At 44.5% G+C, this 17,995-nt stretch overlaps 1 protein-coding gene across 3 annotated transcripts in view; it reads right to left on the reverse strand.

The window, feature by feature from the left end:
* lamb2l (laminin, beta 2-like) overlaps positions 1–17,995 on the reverse strand; it is a 62,515-nt gene that overhangs the window by 30,825 nt on the left and 13,695 nt on the right. For all 3 annotated transcript variants that reach the window (XM_084068546.1, XM_084068548.1, XM_084068547.1), the window contains exons 2-3: positions 17,548–17,603; positions 5,809–5,975 (exon numbers count right to left, since the gene is read on the reverse strand). In XM_084068546.1, the coding sequence (XP_083924672.1) occupies positions 5,809–5,975; positions 17,548–17,590 (210 nt within the window). In that variant the 5' untranslated portion in view covers positions 17,591–17,603. The remainder of the gene's footprint in view (positions 1–5,808; positions 5,976–17,547; positions 17,604–17,995) is intronic.

Here is a 17,995-nt window from a genome sequence, read left to right on the forward strand (position 1 = left end):
AACACATTCTAAATAACACATTGTAAACTAGAAAGGTGTGCTCAGTGGATTAGTGTGGATATCCATATTTGAACAAGACTGATCAGTGGTTCAGTGGTTGGGTGGATCGGCAATTCAGGTCCAGTTTACAAAGTCTCTAGAGGGTTTAAGTGAGTTATTCAGTGAGTTTGGCTGAATGGCTGAAATGAGTGACAGAGATCATTCTAGTTGCCCATGGAAACCTACAAATCACTCTTTGTGTGCCTGGCTCCTTGGAAACGGGCCCACTAGCACTCAGAGTGGACCGGACTGAAGTTCTCGTGGGTTAAACAGATTAAGAGAAAGGAGAGAGCGAGAAAGACAGAAAGATGGGGTACAGGGGGAAATAAATTGAGAACGTAACTATGAAGAGATACATTTCATTGAAAAGTGAGTTACATTGCACTTGATGAAGACTATGACAGGGAGCTGAAAGAGAGAGTGGTGAGGGAGGAAGAGAACAGGAAGGAGTTGAAGGAAAGAGGAAGACGAGATGGCAGGAGCCTGTAGGGAAGGCAAGGGAAGACTTGGAGGAGAGAAAGAGAGAGAGAGAGAGAGAGAGAGAGAGAGAGAGAGAGAGGGCGGGGGGAATACCTCTCTCCCCATGGACACAGAAGCGAGTCTGGTAAAAGAAGCCACAGAGAATGGAGAGAATGAGAAACTAAAAAAAGAAAGTTAAACTGATGTAGTGAGCAGCATTGGAGAGATGGAGCACTGAAGGATTACCTCAGTCAGACCGCAAGGAGGAGGTAAGGAGAGAGGAACTGCTGCATTAGAACACTAGTTCGCAACGCCGGGTCCGGGGACCACCAGGGTTATAATTGGACGCTTGCAGGTCTGTAACTCTGATAGAAATGGAACAGTTTCCAGTTCTAGAGTTAAATTAACACTGTGGATTTTACAGTGTGGATTGGGGGTCCCAGAGATAACCCATTGCACTCTCTCAGAGTTACAGACCTGCAAGTGTCCATTTGGACCACTCGTGGTCCCCGGACCTGACGTTGAGAACCAGTGCATTAGAGGCAGGGGGCCAGCAGAGAGCAGGGGGAGAGAGAGAGCGAAAGAGAGAGAGAGAGAGAGAGAGAGAGAGAGAGAGAGAGAGAGAGAGAGAGAGAGAGAGAGAGAGAGCGAGAGAGCGAGAGAGAGAGAGAGAGAGAGAGAGATTGAAATGGGGTACAGTGGAGAAAGGGACGCCCAGGAGAGGGGTTGAGGGCAGGGGGAAGAAGGGGGGGCAGAGGGATGAGTGGAGGTTGGCACGGGGTAATGGCTTCCAGAGCTGGGGTTCTTAACTAGGTTGTTGTCAAGGGCGATTAAGCTTCCAACAACAACATAGCTGGACTGAGAAATCAAGAAGCATGCCAGAGGGCACTGAAAGTGGTATGTGTGTGTGTGTGTGTGTGTGTGTGTGTGTGTGTGTGTGTGTGTGTGTGTGTGTGTGTGTGTGTGTGTGTGTGTGTGTGTGTGTGTGTGTGTGTGTGTGTGTGTGTGTGTGCGTGTGCGTGCGTGTGTGTGTGTGCGTGTGCGCACGCGCGCATGGGCACACCTGTGGTCATATACTGTATGTCAGTGTGTGTAGGTGTATGTGTTAATACATGCATGCTTGCCTTGTTCACCGACCCTGTCTAATCCCAGTAAGACTCCATAGACCCTCATCATCGCAGCTTCTTACAAGGGCTCTCCTTTCTGCATAGTAGCTCATCCATCTCAAGAGCTTTACAGAACCTGTTTCTACAGCAGCAGTCTCCAATTTACAACAATGCTTGTATTTTTTCATATCAATTTTAAAAACAAAGTTCTCATTAGCTTCAGCCATGTGAAGATTGATCATGGGTGGGAAAATGATTACGGCCAATAATGAAACCTCTGTTGAGACTACTGAGTCACGCCTCCTGTAGTTCACACGGCATATCGAAAACTTCTCAAAGGTTCTCCATATCGATTCCTAACGTGACATTTATGAAGTCTTTGTAAAGGCACATTATAGTAACCATTTGAGCCATATTTTGTACAATGTGTTATGTGGCAAAATATCTCATCTACAAGGTCGCAACATGTCATGTCACGATATGAGGTTTTGTGAGCTTGTAGAGCTGCTATTTTTGCTATTTTGGAAGTTTGACATGACATGCCCAAAATAGGGACGGTTAATGGAGCACGCCACGCTGCTTTGATACTGGAAAGGATGGATTCTGGGGGCTGGTGGCTCAAAGCCGCTCCCTCCCTCCTCTGAGCTGGTATTTATCTCCCATTAGTCAAGGCTGCTCAGTGCCACTATGAGGCTTTCTGCTGTAACAATGTGTGCATGTAAGGCTAATGTTTATCCTAAAACACGTCTTTGTTAGTGAGAAGAAGGCTTCGATGGCGGCTTTCCATGAGGCACACCCTGCTAGCAGCCTTTCCTCCCTCACTCAGCTTTTCACTGGTTCACCATACCATCTGCTTTTACCTAAAATGTTCTCGACCTCTCATTTCCGTAGCCCCATCCTCCCCTTCAGTGTATAGTATACATAAAGAGGTGGTGCCATGGTTTTGCACTTTTTCTGTTTTTCATGTGTCTATGAGGTTGATAGAACTTCATTAAGCCCCCTGGTGGTTTATGCTGTTTTACGTCTTCTATGACTATTTTGAGTTTCTTCGGGCGGGGGGGGGGGGGGGGGGGGGCTAAATTCAGTGAATGGGCTAAAACTGTGGAAACTGAGGAAACAAAAAATGCTGCACCCCTTTTTCTCCCCAATTTAGTCAATTAATTCCTCCCAACACACATTTTTGGTATCCTACTGACTCACCTGCCAGTGAGGAGCCTCCATCGGGAGGACGTAAAGCCTTCGTCCTACTCTTCCCGCCCAACACTCCCTGACAGGTGCCGCCCACGTACAGTTACAAATATCACCCTTGGTTGTATAGACGGTCGACAAAGTCAGATGCACCACGGATTTCAGAAATAAATATAAAAATAACAGCATAGCAGAACCAATTCAAATACTTTAGGGCGTTCCTTCATATTGGATGGTATCAGTTGATTTTCTCCGGCATCCAAGCCCATTCATTGAATTTAGATTTCTCCAGATGTATTAGCAGGTGGAGATCTCTGATCGTCTGGCTATGTGAGAATACATGAACGCTATCGTTCCTATTCTGGGCATGTCACAATAGACCAACATTCACCGGAACTAGCTGATCTACAAGGTTTACAAGGAGCTGGTAGATCGGCTATATAGGAAAAACTGCGGGGACCAAGTACGGACCCTTGGGGGACCCCGGTCAACGAAGCATACAGGGTTTAAGTGGTTAAAATTCTGTCTCTCTTCCTCCCCTCTACTTCCCCCATCCTTTCGTTGTTTTCCCCTCCTGCTCCCCCTGTTCATTTACCTCGTCTAGAGTTACGGTTTTAGTTCCACTCCATCAGGTGGGTCTAAGGGCCAAACCAGGGGGCCCTTCTCAAAGAGAGCCTCTCAAAACAAGCTTGTCTCAACAGCAGTCCCCTGAACCCACCACTCCTCTGGGAACCCTGCCACATTAACATTAAAGGACCATACCTGGTCTGGCATGTTTTACTGACGACCATTTTCCAAAGCATTCCATGGCTTTGATTGATTTTCGAGGAAGCCAGTGGATTCAGTACAGTATTAAGATCAACTTAACCCATTAAGTGTCATTTTTAGATTTGAACTAAAAAGCATTATTTTACACTTTGGGCTATTTTTGAAAAATCGTGAAAATGTGTCCAAATCTTTGAATATATATATTTTTAAAGCAAACATTTTTAATTAAAATTGCTTCTGGGGGTTCCCTGGAACAAAATATTTTGATGGGGGTCCGTGGCCAAATACATATAATTTTGGGGGTCCTTGACATGAAAAAGATTGAGCACCACTGATATAGAAACATATGTTTTTCAGAAAATTGTTGAGATTTAGGAGACATGTAGAATCGGCTTCAGGTCTCAATGGGTTAAGCTGTTATTTCCCAAATGTAAGCCGTGTATTCACCTTTTTGCCACAGGCTATGGGATCTGTAGTGCTATGGTGGCAGGATTTATAGACAGCCAAATATGTGTATCCTGTGAACTTGTTTGCCTTACATTCACTCTCATTGAATGCCTTGTGGCCCCAAGTCTCAAGTCTGCACATAGATTGGGTGCGTGTGGAACCTGCATTTCCAAGGGGCAGATACCAAAAAATGCCTGTGGTGATAAACCTGGCCCATATTTGCATACTGGGCCCAAATGTGGGATGCCAGGGTGAAAGTGCATCCTGGCCTCATGATGAAAAGCACACATTCCATGGCTATAACACAAAAGGGAACCAATGTCAAAAAATGCTAATAATGAACTGTATGAGACTAGAGTGAGTGCTGTTTCGTGTGGTTCTAAAAAGTATCTACCGAGTGACTTGATTGACAGGCGAAGGCGCACCTGGATGTATACAACATGACAGTTCGTCACCGTGCACACCCAAACCCACTCCGAATCCTGACAGTAGCGGAGGAGGACCTGTTCGGCAATCAGCAAACGTCGATCACGTTCACCTGGAAGCCCCGGCTGTTAAGTTCAACTGCCCTCAGGGCTCGGAAGCGCAGACAGACACAAACATACATGTAACTGTACGCTCACAGCAGAGCTGGCCAGATGTCAGCTCCCGCTATGGACAAAGACAGCAAGAAGATTGATGGCAGCGGAGGTCTTTCGCTCGAGAGAAGAGGAAGAGAAAACAAACTGGGAGATAAAGGTGTGTAAAGGGAGGTACTGTCATAAAGAAAATAGTAAAAGAAAGACAGAGAGGTGAGAGGGATAAGAAGGTAGCAGTGGGAAAGGGAAAGAGGGATGAGGAGCTTGTTCAGAGTTGGAAAGTTAAATGGAGGGTGAAGAAAGAGACATACAAGAGAGATGGAGAGAGAGAGGGGGCTTGGGAGGAGGGGGAACCAAAGCTCAACACAAACACACACAAGTCGCACAAATGAAGATGGAAGACTAGAGAGGGAAGGATGAAGAGGAATGCATGAAAGAGAGAGAGAGAGACATAAAAGACAAACAGACCATTTCCCCCCTCCCTCGATCTGTTTTGTTTCCTGTAGCTCCAGGATGTGACATGCATAGTGTATGGCTGTGTGCTGACTGATGAACAAGAGCGGAGAAGGGAGACTCCAGATGGACTCTCAGTATTTGTTGAGAAACACATACATACAGTACAGGGATTTGGGGGCACTAGATCTTCAAGCTGCTATGTGGCCTTCACACATAGATTTTCAAATGGTCTCCATATATGGGCATGTCACGTCTGTGACGTAACCCAAGACAAACAATATCCCAAAACGTGACCATCCACCCGTTAACATTGAAACGCGAAAGGGACATAACGTAACATGTTTTGGGACAAATCACACCTGTTAACATTGAAACGTGAAAGCCAGATAAGCCAAATTCTATATAATAGGATAGGATAGGATGGCCAAACCCACCCCCGTCTTGGAGGTGCAACCAATACAGGTATCAGCGTTGAGTTTGTGAGATGGATCGTATACAGTGATATCTGTTTCTACCCTTGCGTAAAACTATGGTCATGTATTGTAGTGTAGGGACAAGCAACAACCACCATCTTATGGAAAATTAAGACATTACAAGAGCTTGTAGATTTGCTATTTTCGCTATTCGTACAAAGTATACAGGGCTAAAGTGGCTAATGTTAATGTGATGATAAATTTGACTCTGTGTGTGTGTGTGTGTGTGTGTGTGTGTGTGTGTGTGTGTGTGTGTGTGTGTGTGTGTGTGTGTGTGTGTGTGTGTGTTCTGACCTGCAGATGGCTAACTATGCAGTAGTGCTCTGGCCCGTCGAGGCCGCAGGTGGAGGTGGCGGTCAGGTTGACAGGTCGACCAATCAGGAGGTTTCCTGTGGCCGGGTAGCAGCTGCCGTCCGTGCAGCCGTGAGGGCCCGACGGCTCCTGTCCGAACACACTGACAGCTATGGATAGACAGAGAGAGAGAGAGAGAGAGAGAGAGAGAGAGAGAGAGAGAGAGAGAGAGAGAGAGAGAGAGAGAGAGGAGGAGAGGGCCAGATCAGAGAAAACAGTTAACCACATGAACCCTCCAATGTGATCCGATACCTGAATCGCTACCTTATACTTCTTGCTATCCAGCATCAAGGTTCGGAGTGAGCTCTGCAGTGTTGCTGGCTCCGTTGTCCTGCCACAGTGTGTCTACGTACTGTAGGTGGTGTGCACCCCCTTCCCCTCCTAGCTGTGTCTTGGGTTGGTTCTCACAGTGTCACTTTGCCCGCCATCAGTTCCGGGTGCCTGGCACAGTAACCAGCCAGCCTCATCCTTCTCTTTCTGGCCTTGTCCATGACCAAGCACAAGGCCCTCGTAGAGGTCCACATTTATGATGTGGTCCACCCATATGGCATCAAATGCCATTCGCAGCATTTTTGTGTATTGTAAGCTATAGTACATCAGCTATTTTTGGCAAAGAGATTTGGTGTAGAGGGAAAAAGACGGGGCCTAGTCCAGACCCCTGCGGGGGATGCTGCTCAACTAACTAAGTATAGGGTTTAAATGGTTGAATTCTGTCATCACCGCATCCTTGGTTTTGAAATAAAGCATGTTTTCTCTCAATGACGTCAAGTAGACTGTACTGTAACTGTTTCTCCCATGTATACAGTAGATCTTCTACTACAAACCCAACTTTCACTTTCTTCATGAGTTTCACTTTTACTTAGCCAGGCATTTCAGGCTTTAGTGGCCGGGGGTGATTCTGTTAATGACATACATACAGTACTGTACATACAGACAGACAGACAGACAGCATGATTTGTGTGCATGGGGATCTCATCTTAAACAAGCTACGTGCTTAACTGAGCTATCCAGTTTAGTAGACCTTGTATTGCGAATTTGTACTTCCATGTACTGTTATGTACTGCCATGTACTGTTCTCATGTCTTACTAAATAAAGTACATCAATCAATCAATCAATCAAAGACAGACAGACAGACAGACAGACAGACAGACAGACAGACAGACAGACAACATCACCAATTTGAACCTGAATCCTGTCTTTCTATTGTAAGTCTGACACGTGTGTGTTTTGTGTGTCAAGATGAGAGCATGTACTCATAATATTATTTATTTATAATCGCTGCCTGGTAGAGATAATAAATCTTCAGTTGAGTGTACTCCATGAAACAATGCTGTGACCTCACATTTGAACACTTTTGTACTTTTCAATAAGCAATTCAAGGGCAACCATACAGTTCATGTAAAAAAAGAAGTAGATAGACTGCTCACTGTTTAAGACTGTTTATCAAATGGCTCAACAGCAGTGTTCCCTAAAATATATCTTTTTTTTGTCCCTGTTCTCTCACTCCCTCACTCTCACCCATGTAAACACTCTGTCCACATCACTGACTCTGAATAAGAATGGCCTGACAAGCGATATGGAAGAGAGAGAGAGAGAGAGAGAGAGAGAGAGAGAGAGAGAGAGACTGAGAAATGCACATACTGTAGATAGAGGGAGACTGGAACAAATACTTTGAGATGGACAGAGAAAGATAGAGAGCGTTAGAGACAAGAGATAAAGAGAGACTCAGAAACACGGGAGACGAGAGGCCTTGAAGGGTGTCCAATCCATAAAGAAACTTAAGAGAAAAGTGCTGGGCTTGTGTGCGTGTGTGCGTGTGTGCGTGCGTGCGTGCGTGCGTGCGTGCGTGCGTGCGTGCGTGCGTGCGTGCGGGAGAGAGAGAGAGAGAGAGAGAGAGAGAGAGAGAGAGAGAGAGAGAGACAGAGAGCGAGAGCGAGGGAGAAAGTCAGAGAATGGGAGATGCAGAGGCAAAGAGATGTCTGACGGAATTTCACTACGCTACGGTGCATGTTTATACTCTCAGACTAAAATTAACACTCAGGATTAATTATGTAGACTAGAGGTACGGGACACAGAGCAACAGCAGCATGTTGGGACATGACATGAGGGGGCGAGCTGTGGAATCATAAACATCCTGCACGTTAAAGTTGAAAATCTCTACAAGGTTGATTTATGGAAAACGTTCAGACAGTTTAATAAGAGCGGGTGTTATAATGAAGACACATTATAACATAATTGATTACCACTTGTTATGGAGATATAAAACACCATGCCCTGGGAAGTGGTTGCTCCATAACTACGCTGATGTCAAGTCAGTATCGGTGTTATGGTGTTTTTATTTATTTGCTTCAACCACAGAGTAGTTTACTTTGAAAACAGGGATATATTATGGAAAGGGAGTATTTACTGGTCCCCGGGGGAAAGGATGGCTAAGATGAACACACGGTGGGAGCTGTTAGGGGTTAAGTGCCTTGCTCAGGGATAAGCTGAGGATCAAACCGGCCAGTCAGTGACCTTCCTATTCCTGGATATGGAAAGGAGGTTAATGATGATGCTGTTTTTGTGAAATGCAAAGCCTAGCCTGTATTTGTGCCATGCTATGTAGATTGTGAGATCCACATCATTTCCAAGTTTTAATGTATTTAGTTATTCATTGATAACATTTTAAATAACACTTACTGAATCAGTGACTGACCAGTTAAGAATTTCTCCACCTCTTTTTTTTTCTGGCCATACAGTCCTGTTATTGTGGTGGCTAGTCAGGGAAACCCTGTACCTGTGACTAACATGGTTACACACACACACACACACACACACACACACACACACACACACACACACACACACACACACACACACACACACACACACACACACACACACACACACACACACACACACACACACTATAACGATCATATAGCAACTTGGCCCCAGCTCAAGTAAAAGATTTAACAGAGGCAGATTTTCTAAATTCCAGTGAGGCATTAACGATGTGAAGGGATTAGTCAGCATTTCTCTACTAATCAACCTGGGATGGACTTTTACAATGCATTCACTCTGCACACAGCACAATCCTTAGAGTGTACACATGGAACCAAATGGACCCTTAAGGGGTTTCAGAATTAAATTTACACTAAGTATTTATTGTACTGTGTACTCAAGCACCATGGCATTCCATAAATGTTAATGTATACAGAAAGCACAAAGACACATATAGACACACACACACACACACACACACACACACACACACACACACACACACACACACACACACACACACACACACACACACACACACACACACACACACACACACACACACACACACACACACACACACACACACACACACACACACACACACACACAGAAACGGCCAGGTGAACAGGTATTCGGGTACAATAACCAGGATCAAACGACCAACCTTTGGAATGTAGATTAACATCAGACCCTCCTTGTCCAAACATCAACTACAATACCGTACTGAAACACAGGAAACTGTACCTAGATTGCTCCTGGCAATGTATTTCGAGGGTTCATACTGTACTATATAGGCTAGAGAATACAGTATCTGAAGGAGCACAGAGGAGGAGTTTATAAAAAAAAACAAGACAAACAGTCTTGTTTAATTTTAATTATGTGTGCTTGTTTGTGTCAACAATTAAAAGGCAGGAATATGGAGTTATTTGATAAAGTCATACTTTCATGGAGGTACTGTGTACACATGCAAAACTCAGGTATCAGAGTAAGATCAGTTGAAAACCACTGGTTTCTGGAAAGAAGTGCAACTTTTTTGCTAAAATACCCCTTTGGACATGATCATGGCATCATTTCCTATTCAAACAGCCCCTCTGATATTACAGGGGGGTCAAACAAAACATAGAAACAGGCAAATAACTATATCTGTGTTTCACCTGACTTCAGAACGGGCGTACAATGCTACAACATGGGCTCTCACTGCACCTTGGTCAAATATCCTCGCCCGGACAACAGAAACTGTAGAATATGTAGGAATGTAAATGCTGTGCAAACACTCCAACTGTAAATTTGTGCTCTGGTTTTCACCAGGCAATGAAAAATAATGAAAATAGTAGATATACAAGCTCACAACACATCGCTTCGCAATTGATGAAAAGTTTTTTTTTTTTTTTTACTTTTACAAATCTTTTGAAATAATATATATAGGCTTACAGTATATATTAAATGCAAGAAACAGAAAAAATGAGATATTTACTCTCAAGTTCGCAACCCATTAAAATCTGTGACCCAAAGATGGGTCCCGACCCACTGTTTGGGAAACAGTGATCTAAGGATCCTAGTTTGATCCCTGCTCATCTTGGCTTCATGTCAAAGTGTCCTTGAGCAAGACACTAAACTCTGTCTGTGTGTGGATGTTCAGGACTACTAGTAATGCATACATTGCAAAATGTTTATCATTCTGGTAGAGATGTGAATTCAAGAGATGTCTCGCTGGCATGAGTGAGGCCTGTTTCCATTTTAAATATAAGTTATTACATCACAGATCTAGATCAGGTAAGGCATTCTCTTCTGCAACTTGTGACCGACGGTACACTGTCGGTATGTACGTGTACCACCTAATTTTCATAATGGGCCCTCTTGGGGTTGAACGATGACTGAGGGCTTATGTTGAAACGGGCACACACACACACACACACACACACACACACACACACACACACACACACACACACACACACACACACACACACACACACACACACACACACACACACACACACACACACACACACACACACACACACACACACACACACACACAGTTTGCCATGCTTGAAGTGTCTCCATGAAAAAGGCTTTCTCCCATCTGTCAGACTGTGTTGAAATACAGAACACTGGTGTTTGACTTGGTAATTACAAGGTGAGGCATTTATTGTAGCAAAATACAGAGACAGACAGACAGACAGACAGACAGACAGACAGACAATGAGACAATGAGAGATAGACACACACAAACACAAACACAAACACAAACACACGAGAAGCTCATTTTTCTATAGATGTTTTTCATATCTGAACTGTGACAGTGGTGTTTGTCCCACAGAAGACTGTGGGAAACACCTGCCTCCCACCTGCCCTGACTAGCACAGAGAATGACAAAATGCATGTGTGTGTGTGTGTGTGTGCGTGCGTGCGTGCGTGCGTGCGTGCGTGCGTGCGTGCGTGCGTGCGTGCGTGCGTGCGTGCGTGTGTGTGTGTGTGATTCCCTGAGGTTTCAGTTACCTTTACCATGCTGTTATTGCATTCCACATTCTTCCCCAGAGATGATTACAAACAACCATAACAGAACATTTTCAAGCCTTTCCTGCCACATAAAGCAGGCAGGAATGACATGGAAAATGTTATATAATATCAAGATACAGAAATTATTAAAAATGTCAGACTCATAATAAAAATTTGAACCGACTAATTGACTGATCTCTTAACACGCACGCACGCACGCACGCACGCACGCACGCACGCACGCACGCACGCACGCACGCACGCACGCACATAGGTTTGTTGTTGACACCAGCCCTGGAATTTCGTCATTATAGGGGCAAATCGGGGCACGGTGGCGCAGTCGGTAGCACTGCCGCCTTACAGCTGGAAGGTTCTGGGTTTGATTCCCGCCAGGGACACTGTGGGCGTGTTCTCTCCTCCGCGTCATCAGTGCCCATACCCTATGGGGTTGGCAAAAGGGCCTTTCTGTGCTAACGTGTTCCTTCCACGTGCTACGTCCTACCGGGGAAACTCCCCCCTGTCAGGCGATAAGAAGCGGCCTGCTCACTCCTCATGCATTGAAGGAAGCAAGAGCTCAGTTCGGGGCTCTCCCCAGGCTGGCAGAGGGAGAGTAGCGCCCAGGATTACAGCTTAAGAATTGGCACTGGGTGAAAAAATGTGTTACAAAAATCAACAAATTAAATGTAGGGGCAAATCCACTTGGTCTTTGGTGTTGTCCATTTTTTGAGGGCACAAAGGTCAAATGCCAGGGCAGGAAGGCCATCAAATACAACAAGATTTGATGGAGAGATGGAGACTCAGGGGACTTAAGAATTTTGAATCTCAACCAAAGACACTGGTGTCTACATGACAAGAAAGAGACAGAGGAGAAAGTGGTACAGTCAGCTGGGGCATAAAGGCCACTGTGGCCTCAGGGCATGGCAGTTTTTTGAGGGGCACAAGGCCAAACTGAGGGGCAACGACGGCCATGGCCTTCGTGGCCTTCCTGAAATTCCTGCCCTGGTTGACACCACACAGTAAAATCCTCAGTGTTAATTTATGCATTTGTAACTGAAGAGACTGTACAAATGGAACCAAATGAACACATACAGTAATGGTACATTTGGCTCCATTTGTACAATCTCAGAGTTATATTATTAACACTGCACAGCTGGTTTAACAATGCATTATTATATTTTGGTCAAGCACATGGCAGAAAAATGCATGCACGCACGCGCGCACACACACACACACACACACACACACACACACACACACACACACACACACACACACACACACACACACACACGCATGCACGGACGCACGCACACACACAAGGGAAGTGTCACAGGTAAACACTCCCTGTGTACGGTGCTATGGTAGGAATGCAGGGAGAGAGGAAAATGTTATTCATTAGGGAAAGGATTCCAGGTGTCAGTGTGTTGGACACAGACTCTATCACTCACACAAACACCCTAAGGCTTAACATCAGCCCTCACCACAACATGAATTACGCTAACCTTTACCCTAAACTAACCCGTGGTAACCATAAACCTGAGCTCTAACCCTAAAATAACCCATTAATCACATAAACCGTATAGACTGCTCCTTTTTTCCCTCAACACCAAATCTCTTCGCTGAAAATAGCAGATCTACAACCTGACAACACGTCGCATCGCGATGTGTTATGAGCTTGTCGATCTTTGCCGAAGGTTTATGTGGTTAACCTAACCCGTGGTAACCATCAACCAGAGCCCTAACCCTTAAATAACCCATTAACAGAGAGAGGATCGGAAAAAGACCTTGCTTCCCAAGATTTCCCTCAGAGTTAGGAGCAAAAACTGCACAGTACAGTATGCACAACAACACGCACGTGCAGAGACACACTGAGACACACACACACCCACTGTGTGTGTGGGAAATTGACCCACATTCAAGGCTGTATACCAGAATGAGTGTGTGTGTGTGTGTGTGTGTGTGTGTGTGTGTGTGTGTGTGTGTGTGTGTGTGTGCGTGCGTGCGTGCGTGCGTGCGTGCGTGCGTGCGTGCGTGCGTGCGTGCGTGCGTGCGTGCGTGCGTGCGTGCGTGCGTGTTGGGGGGGACATCAATTAACCGTGCTATAGGGGTCCACTGTGCCTCCAGTCCAGCTCTGCTGTCACTACCCTACCATTTTCCAAGCATTCCACAAATACCCTGGATTCTAACACACTCAAATGACAGATCTTCAAACCAACCTTCAAACCATTCCGAGCTCTGAAAAATGACCTAATAAGCCCATGGCTGCATGACCACGGACGGAGGGGCTTACAATTTACAAATGACCATCCATGCGGACTGACTGAGCTATTCAAAGTCTGCTTTGAAGACCCACCAATACCGCTTGTTGTGTTGAGGTGGTGAAACGCTGTCATTTGCAGTCACATGAGCATTTAGCTGACACACATTCATATCCAGAGCAGTACAGCAGCTACAAAAACAGAATAAGCTTCCATTCACTTATAGCGTCCCTGTGCTGGGAGTGAACATTTGGTAAAAGAAATTGCAGATCTTCAAGCTCACAACTGAATTTGCGACAAATTCATGCCCATGCCTAATTTCTTGCCAGTGAAATGTTTCACATGGAATTTGTGGAGCTGCTGCACAATCATAAGATTGAGAAATTCAGTAAATTTGCTCAAGGAACACACTTACACTCAAAAGACAATGGAAATAAGCTCTTGAGCTTAATTGTGTTTTATCCTTTTGTATTTTATCAATAAAGATGTCAATCAATCAAACAATGTCTCTTGTAGTTAAGATCACAAAGTCAAAGAATTCAGGTCCACTGCAGTATTGGCCTTGAATCTGACAGTGGTGACTTTTGGAGAGGCGCAAGGTCTCTCCATCTTTTACATTGTAAACGTTTTTAATGTTATTTCAACTTTGGTCCATTGCAACATATTGCATAAAATGCTACAAGAAAAGACAGCTGTGGTAACCACAAAAGGCCACAGCAGTGCAGGTGACTTTCAGGAAATTGTGCAAGATTCTTTTGCTTGGCCAACGACTCATTTTGCAATCCATAATTAGTTGCAGTGGATTTGAACGCCTTGCAATAATATATACCCTGCACAAAAGCCTCTGTAATTTCTTTTCCGTTTGATCATTATTCTGAATTGCGAGGCTGTCATTATACCCTCCCTCTCCTGTCACAGTACTGACAGGCTTTCCCTCCAATTTCTTCCCCCTTGGCTTGTGCCACTGCTGTGGTAGGCTGGTTGGGCAAACCTCCACCTCAGCATTCTGGGTCAAGGGTGTGAACCAAAGCCACAATGTGTAAGCAGTAACCCTTTATTACATTGTAAGATCAATTTCAAATTTGCCTCAGTGATTGTGTTTACCTGTGTTTAACCACTTGAACCACAGCGCCCCTATTCTGTGGCGAATGTCTGGAGAAAATAGGTGAGCTGGTAGATCAGCTATTTTCAATGAAGATATTTATTTAGTGTAGAGGAGGTGGCCTGGTATAAAGCCCTGTGGACTCCGGTCAACTATACAGTACATAGAGTTTAATTGGTTAAACTTTAACATTGCATGTGTATTCATTATACACTGTTCGCAGAGGTCGCATTGGAGTGCCCACCCAGGGTAATAATGACATTAATAGTAGGTTACTACACATTACTGTAAAATGACAATAACAGTAACATTAATCATGAAGGTAAAAAATCACTTAAGACAAGGGTTAAAAGTCTCAGTGATGTGGTGACTTTGGCAATTGTTGGTGCCTGAATACTGCTGGAATCATCCTGAATCCCTCTTTGTTAGATTCATGAGAATGTTTTGAAACATGATCATTTACAAACACGTACAGTTTCAACTGTTAATATTTTGATAGCAGAGACATATATTTACGATCAAGACGGTCAGGGACTTCCAAAAGGAGCCATGATATCAGCTAACATTGTGTGCATATAGCGACAGCCTTGGGGTCGGGACGAGGTTAGGCTTATGCTTGTGTTGAAAGCTTGTAGATCAGCTATTTCTGGTGTGCGACACCGGTCCACAACTAAGTATAAATCAGGCAAGTATAACGTCAGACCAAGTTCAACACACCAGCATCAAGGAGCAATGTACAGTACCACTGACTGGGTGAATTGTTTATTTATATGGTTGTTTATTTACTTACATTTGGAGTCTTACTTTCACTGCAGTACACACTCTTATCCAATGATGATGTCAAATTAACTGATTGTTATCAGACTACAGATATTTGGCTAATACACTATTGGCAGCACTGATTTGAATTGACATCAGGTCAGTGAGGACAAGTTCACTTCCTCAGCCATACTGTCCCATAGAGTAAATACTATACAGTGTACCTATGTTTAGAGCATGTCTGTGATTAAGGTGTATGAAATAATGATGGATTAGACCTATGCTATGACTACATGATAATGTATGGGTGACTTGGAGAACCGGAGAAGACAGACAGAGAGAGAGAGAGAGAGAGAGAGAGAGAGAGAGAGAGAGAGAGAGAGAGAGAGAGAGAGAGAGAGAGAGAGAGAGAGAGAGAGAGAGAGAGACAGAGAGAGAGAGAGAGAGAGAGAGAGAAAGAGAGAGAAAGGTGGGTATGAATAAGCCCACTTCTCCCTAAGCCTTTAGATTTAGCCCCTGGCAACAGCTGATTACAAACCCATACACATATACAGTAGTATATGCACACGCACGCACGCACGCACGCACTCACAAATCATCACATCACGCAATCTCACACACAGGAAGAAACAACAAGCGTTACCGCCCATTCCCATCTCCACCCAAGCTCTCAACTCCACCTAGGAACAGACTGTTGAGAACACATCAGTGAAACAACAGACCAGCTATGACAGCCTGATAAGCTACCTGGCACCACAGACTAGAGCCACTAACTACTCCTACGGGCTGGGGCGGCACCTGTCAGCGGGAAGTGTGGGGGGCGGGAGGAGTAGGGCGAAGGCCCTACGTCCTCCCAGTGGGGGCTCCTCACTGGCAGGTGAGTCAGTAGGATACGACATAGAGATGTGTGGGGAGGAATTAATTGGCATAACAATTAAATTGGGGAGAAAAGGGGGTACACATTTAATTTAGAAGTAAAAAATAAAAAAAGTTCAGTTCATGTCTATTTTATATTTAATTGTTTGCTAAAATATTAGTATATCAAAAGTATACTGTGTATTCTTAATTAAAGAAGTATCTATAAAAAATGTATTTGTATTTGTATTTTGCTTTTAATGTTCATAAAATGAAAAGTTTATATATTTAATATATAAACTTTAATCGAGCTGAACATTTTTATATCAGTCAAAACATTGGTAATCATGGTCTAGGACTCTCTAAAATCGGGAATAGCATTGGACCCAAAAATCTGGCATCTTAAAAATGCTTTGAGACGTGACACTTCCTCAATGTCGTGATACGTGGACTGAAAAGCTAGTTTAAAGAGACTGGACAACAGAATAGAAGGGAGATGTGTGCGCTGTACTCCCAGGTGTACAGTTTCCCTGGGTCTTTTGTGTGTTACTCTACCTGTTGCCTGTAGAGCAGAAAGCTCAAACGCTCTCACACAATGCTACTAATCACACCCCTGTAGAGGAGAACCCAGCCGAGGATGTCAGTGACTAGGACAGAATAGGAAGAGAGTGAGACAGAGGTGACCCCTGCAGCCTGTCTGTCTGTCTGTCTATGGCTAATAATACTGAGACTCAGAGCTTGTGTGGTCCTAGTAACTAGGCAGCTTGACGGCAGTATGTATACAGTCAAAACCACAATAGGACAATGAGCATAATGTTGACTCATTGACACATTCCTTTTCATACTCAAATATCATACTGATGGAAAAGCAGAAGAAAAGAGAATCTACGTTTTGATGACTAAAGGTAGCTCTCCACCAAACGGACTACTGCAGATTACTACAGACTGGCAGTAGAATGAAGTCGGGAAATCAGTTGGTTGGAAGGTGTGAAAAAAGGTTTCTGAATGCACCTGAGAGCCGACACCGACAGACGGCTACTATGGTCCTAGAAAAATAGCCTATGGCTTTATGTCTTTTTCAACAACAAGTCCGCTGCAATGCGACGGTCGAGAGCTGACCAAGCTTGCTCGGACGGCTTTCGACCCTTCCCGACAACTTGCGACCCGACGTTACAGTGTACCCGCCGGCCATTCAACAGCAGATTTTCGGCCACAGGTGCTTTCCAACACTTCCCGCCGCCGACGTCGGTGCGGTGGAGAGCTACCTTTAAATGGTCTCTCTCGTAAACCGTACTGATACAAGACTATGTTAAGACACACATTAGTGTACCGCCCAGATACTTCGCTACACTACTTCCAGCATGCATTTAACAAGATATCAGCTCAAAACATTGAAAATTTCACTTTTATTGAAGAGACGAAAAGTGACGTCCACTCACCCAAGATGAGCAGCCCCAGACACACAGCCATGACGAAGGGCATCGGGGACACGAGGCTGAAAAACAGACAGGAACAATGATATTTGAGCACAATCATGAAGACGCATACCTCTAAGTCTGAAGTGTTTTTTTAACCACTTTCTTAAATTGTTGAACGTGAGCGTTGTGTTGAAATTGGATGGACAGTCAGTGCAGTCAGTGTGCACGCATTGTGAACCACCTAGGTGAATGTCGTAAATAGTAAGGAAAAGTCTGCGCTGCAGTTAAGACTAGCTAAAATGTGGTCTAACCCCAAAGCGCAAAGTCTGTATGTAAGATAGCAGTGCACCCTGTTTGCTCCAGACCGTACCTCATTTTAAGCCACTAAATACAGTAGGTGCAAGATCAATTGGTATTTGTTTAGACAACATGGGAGAAGGTTGTTGACAACTGTGTCAGTTGTCAACAA

Source organism: Gymnoscopelus microlampas (assembly GCF_963454915.1).
Source record: "Gymnoscopelus microlampas genome assembly, chromosome: 10".
In the NCBI taxonomy this organism is placed as follows: Eukaryota; Metazoa; Chordata; class Actinopteri; order Myctophiformes; family Myctophidae; genus Gymnoscopelus; species Gymnoscopelus microlampas.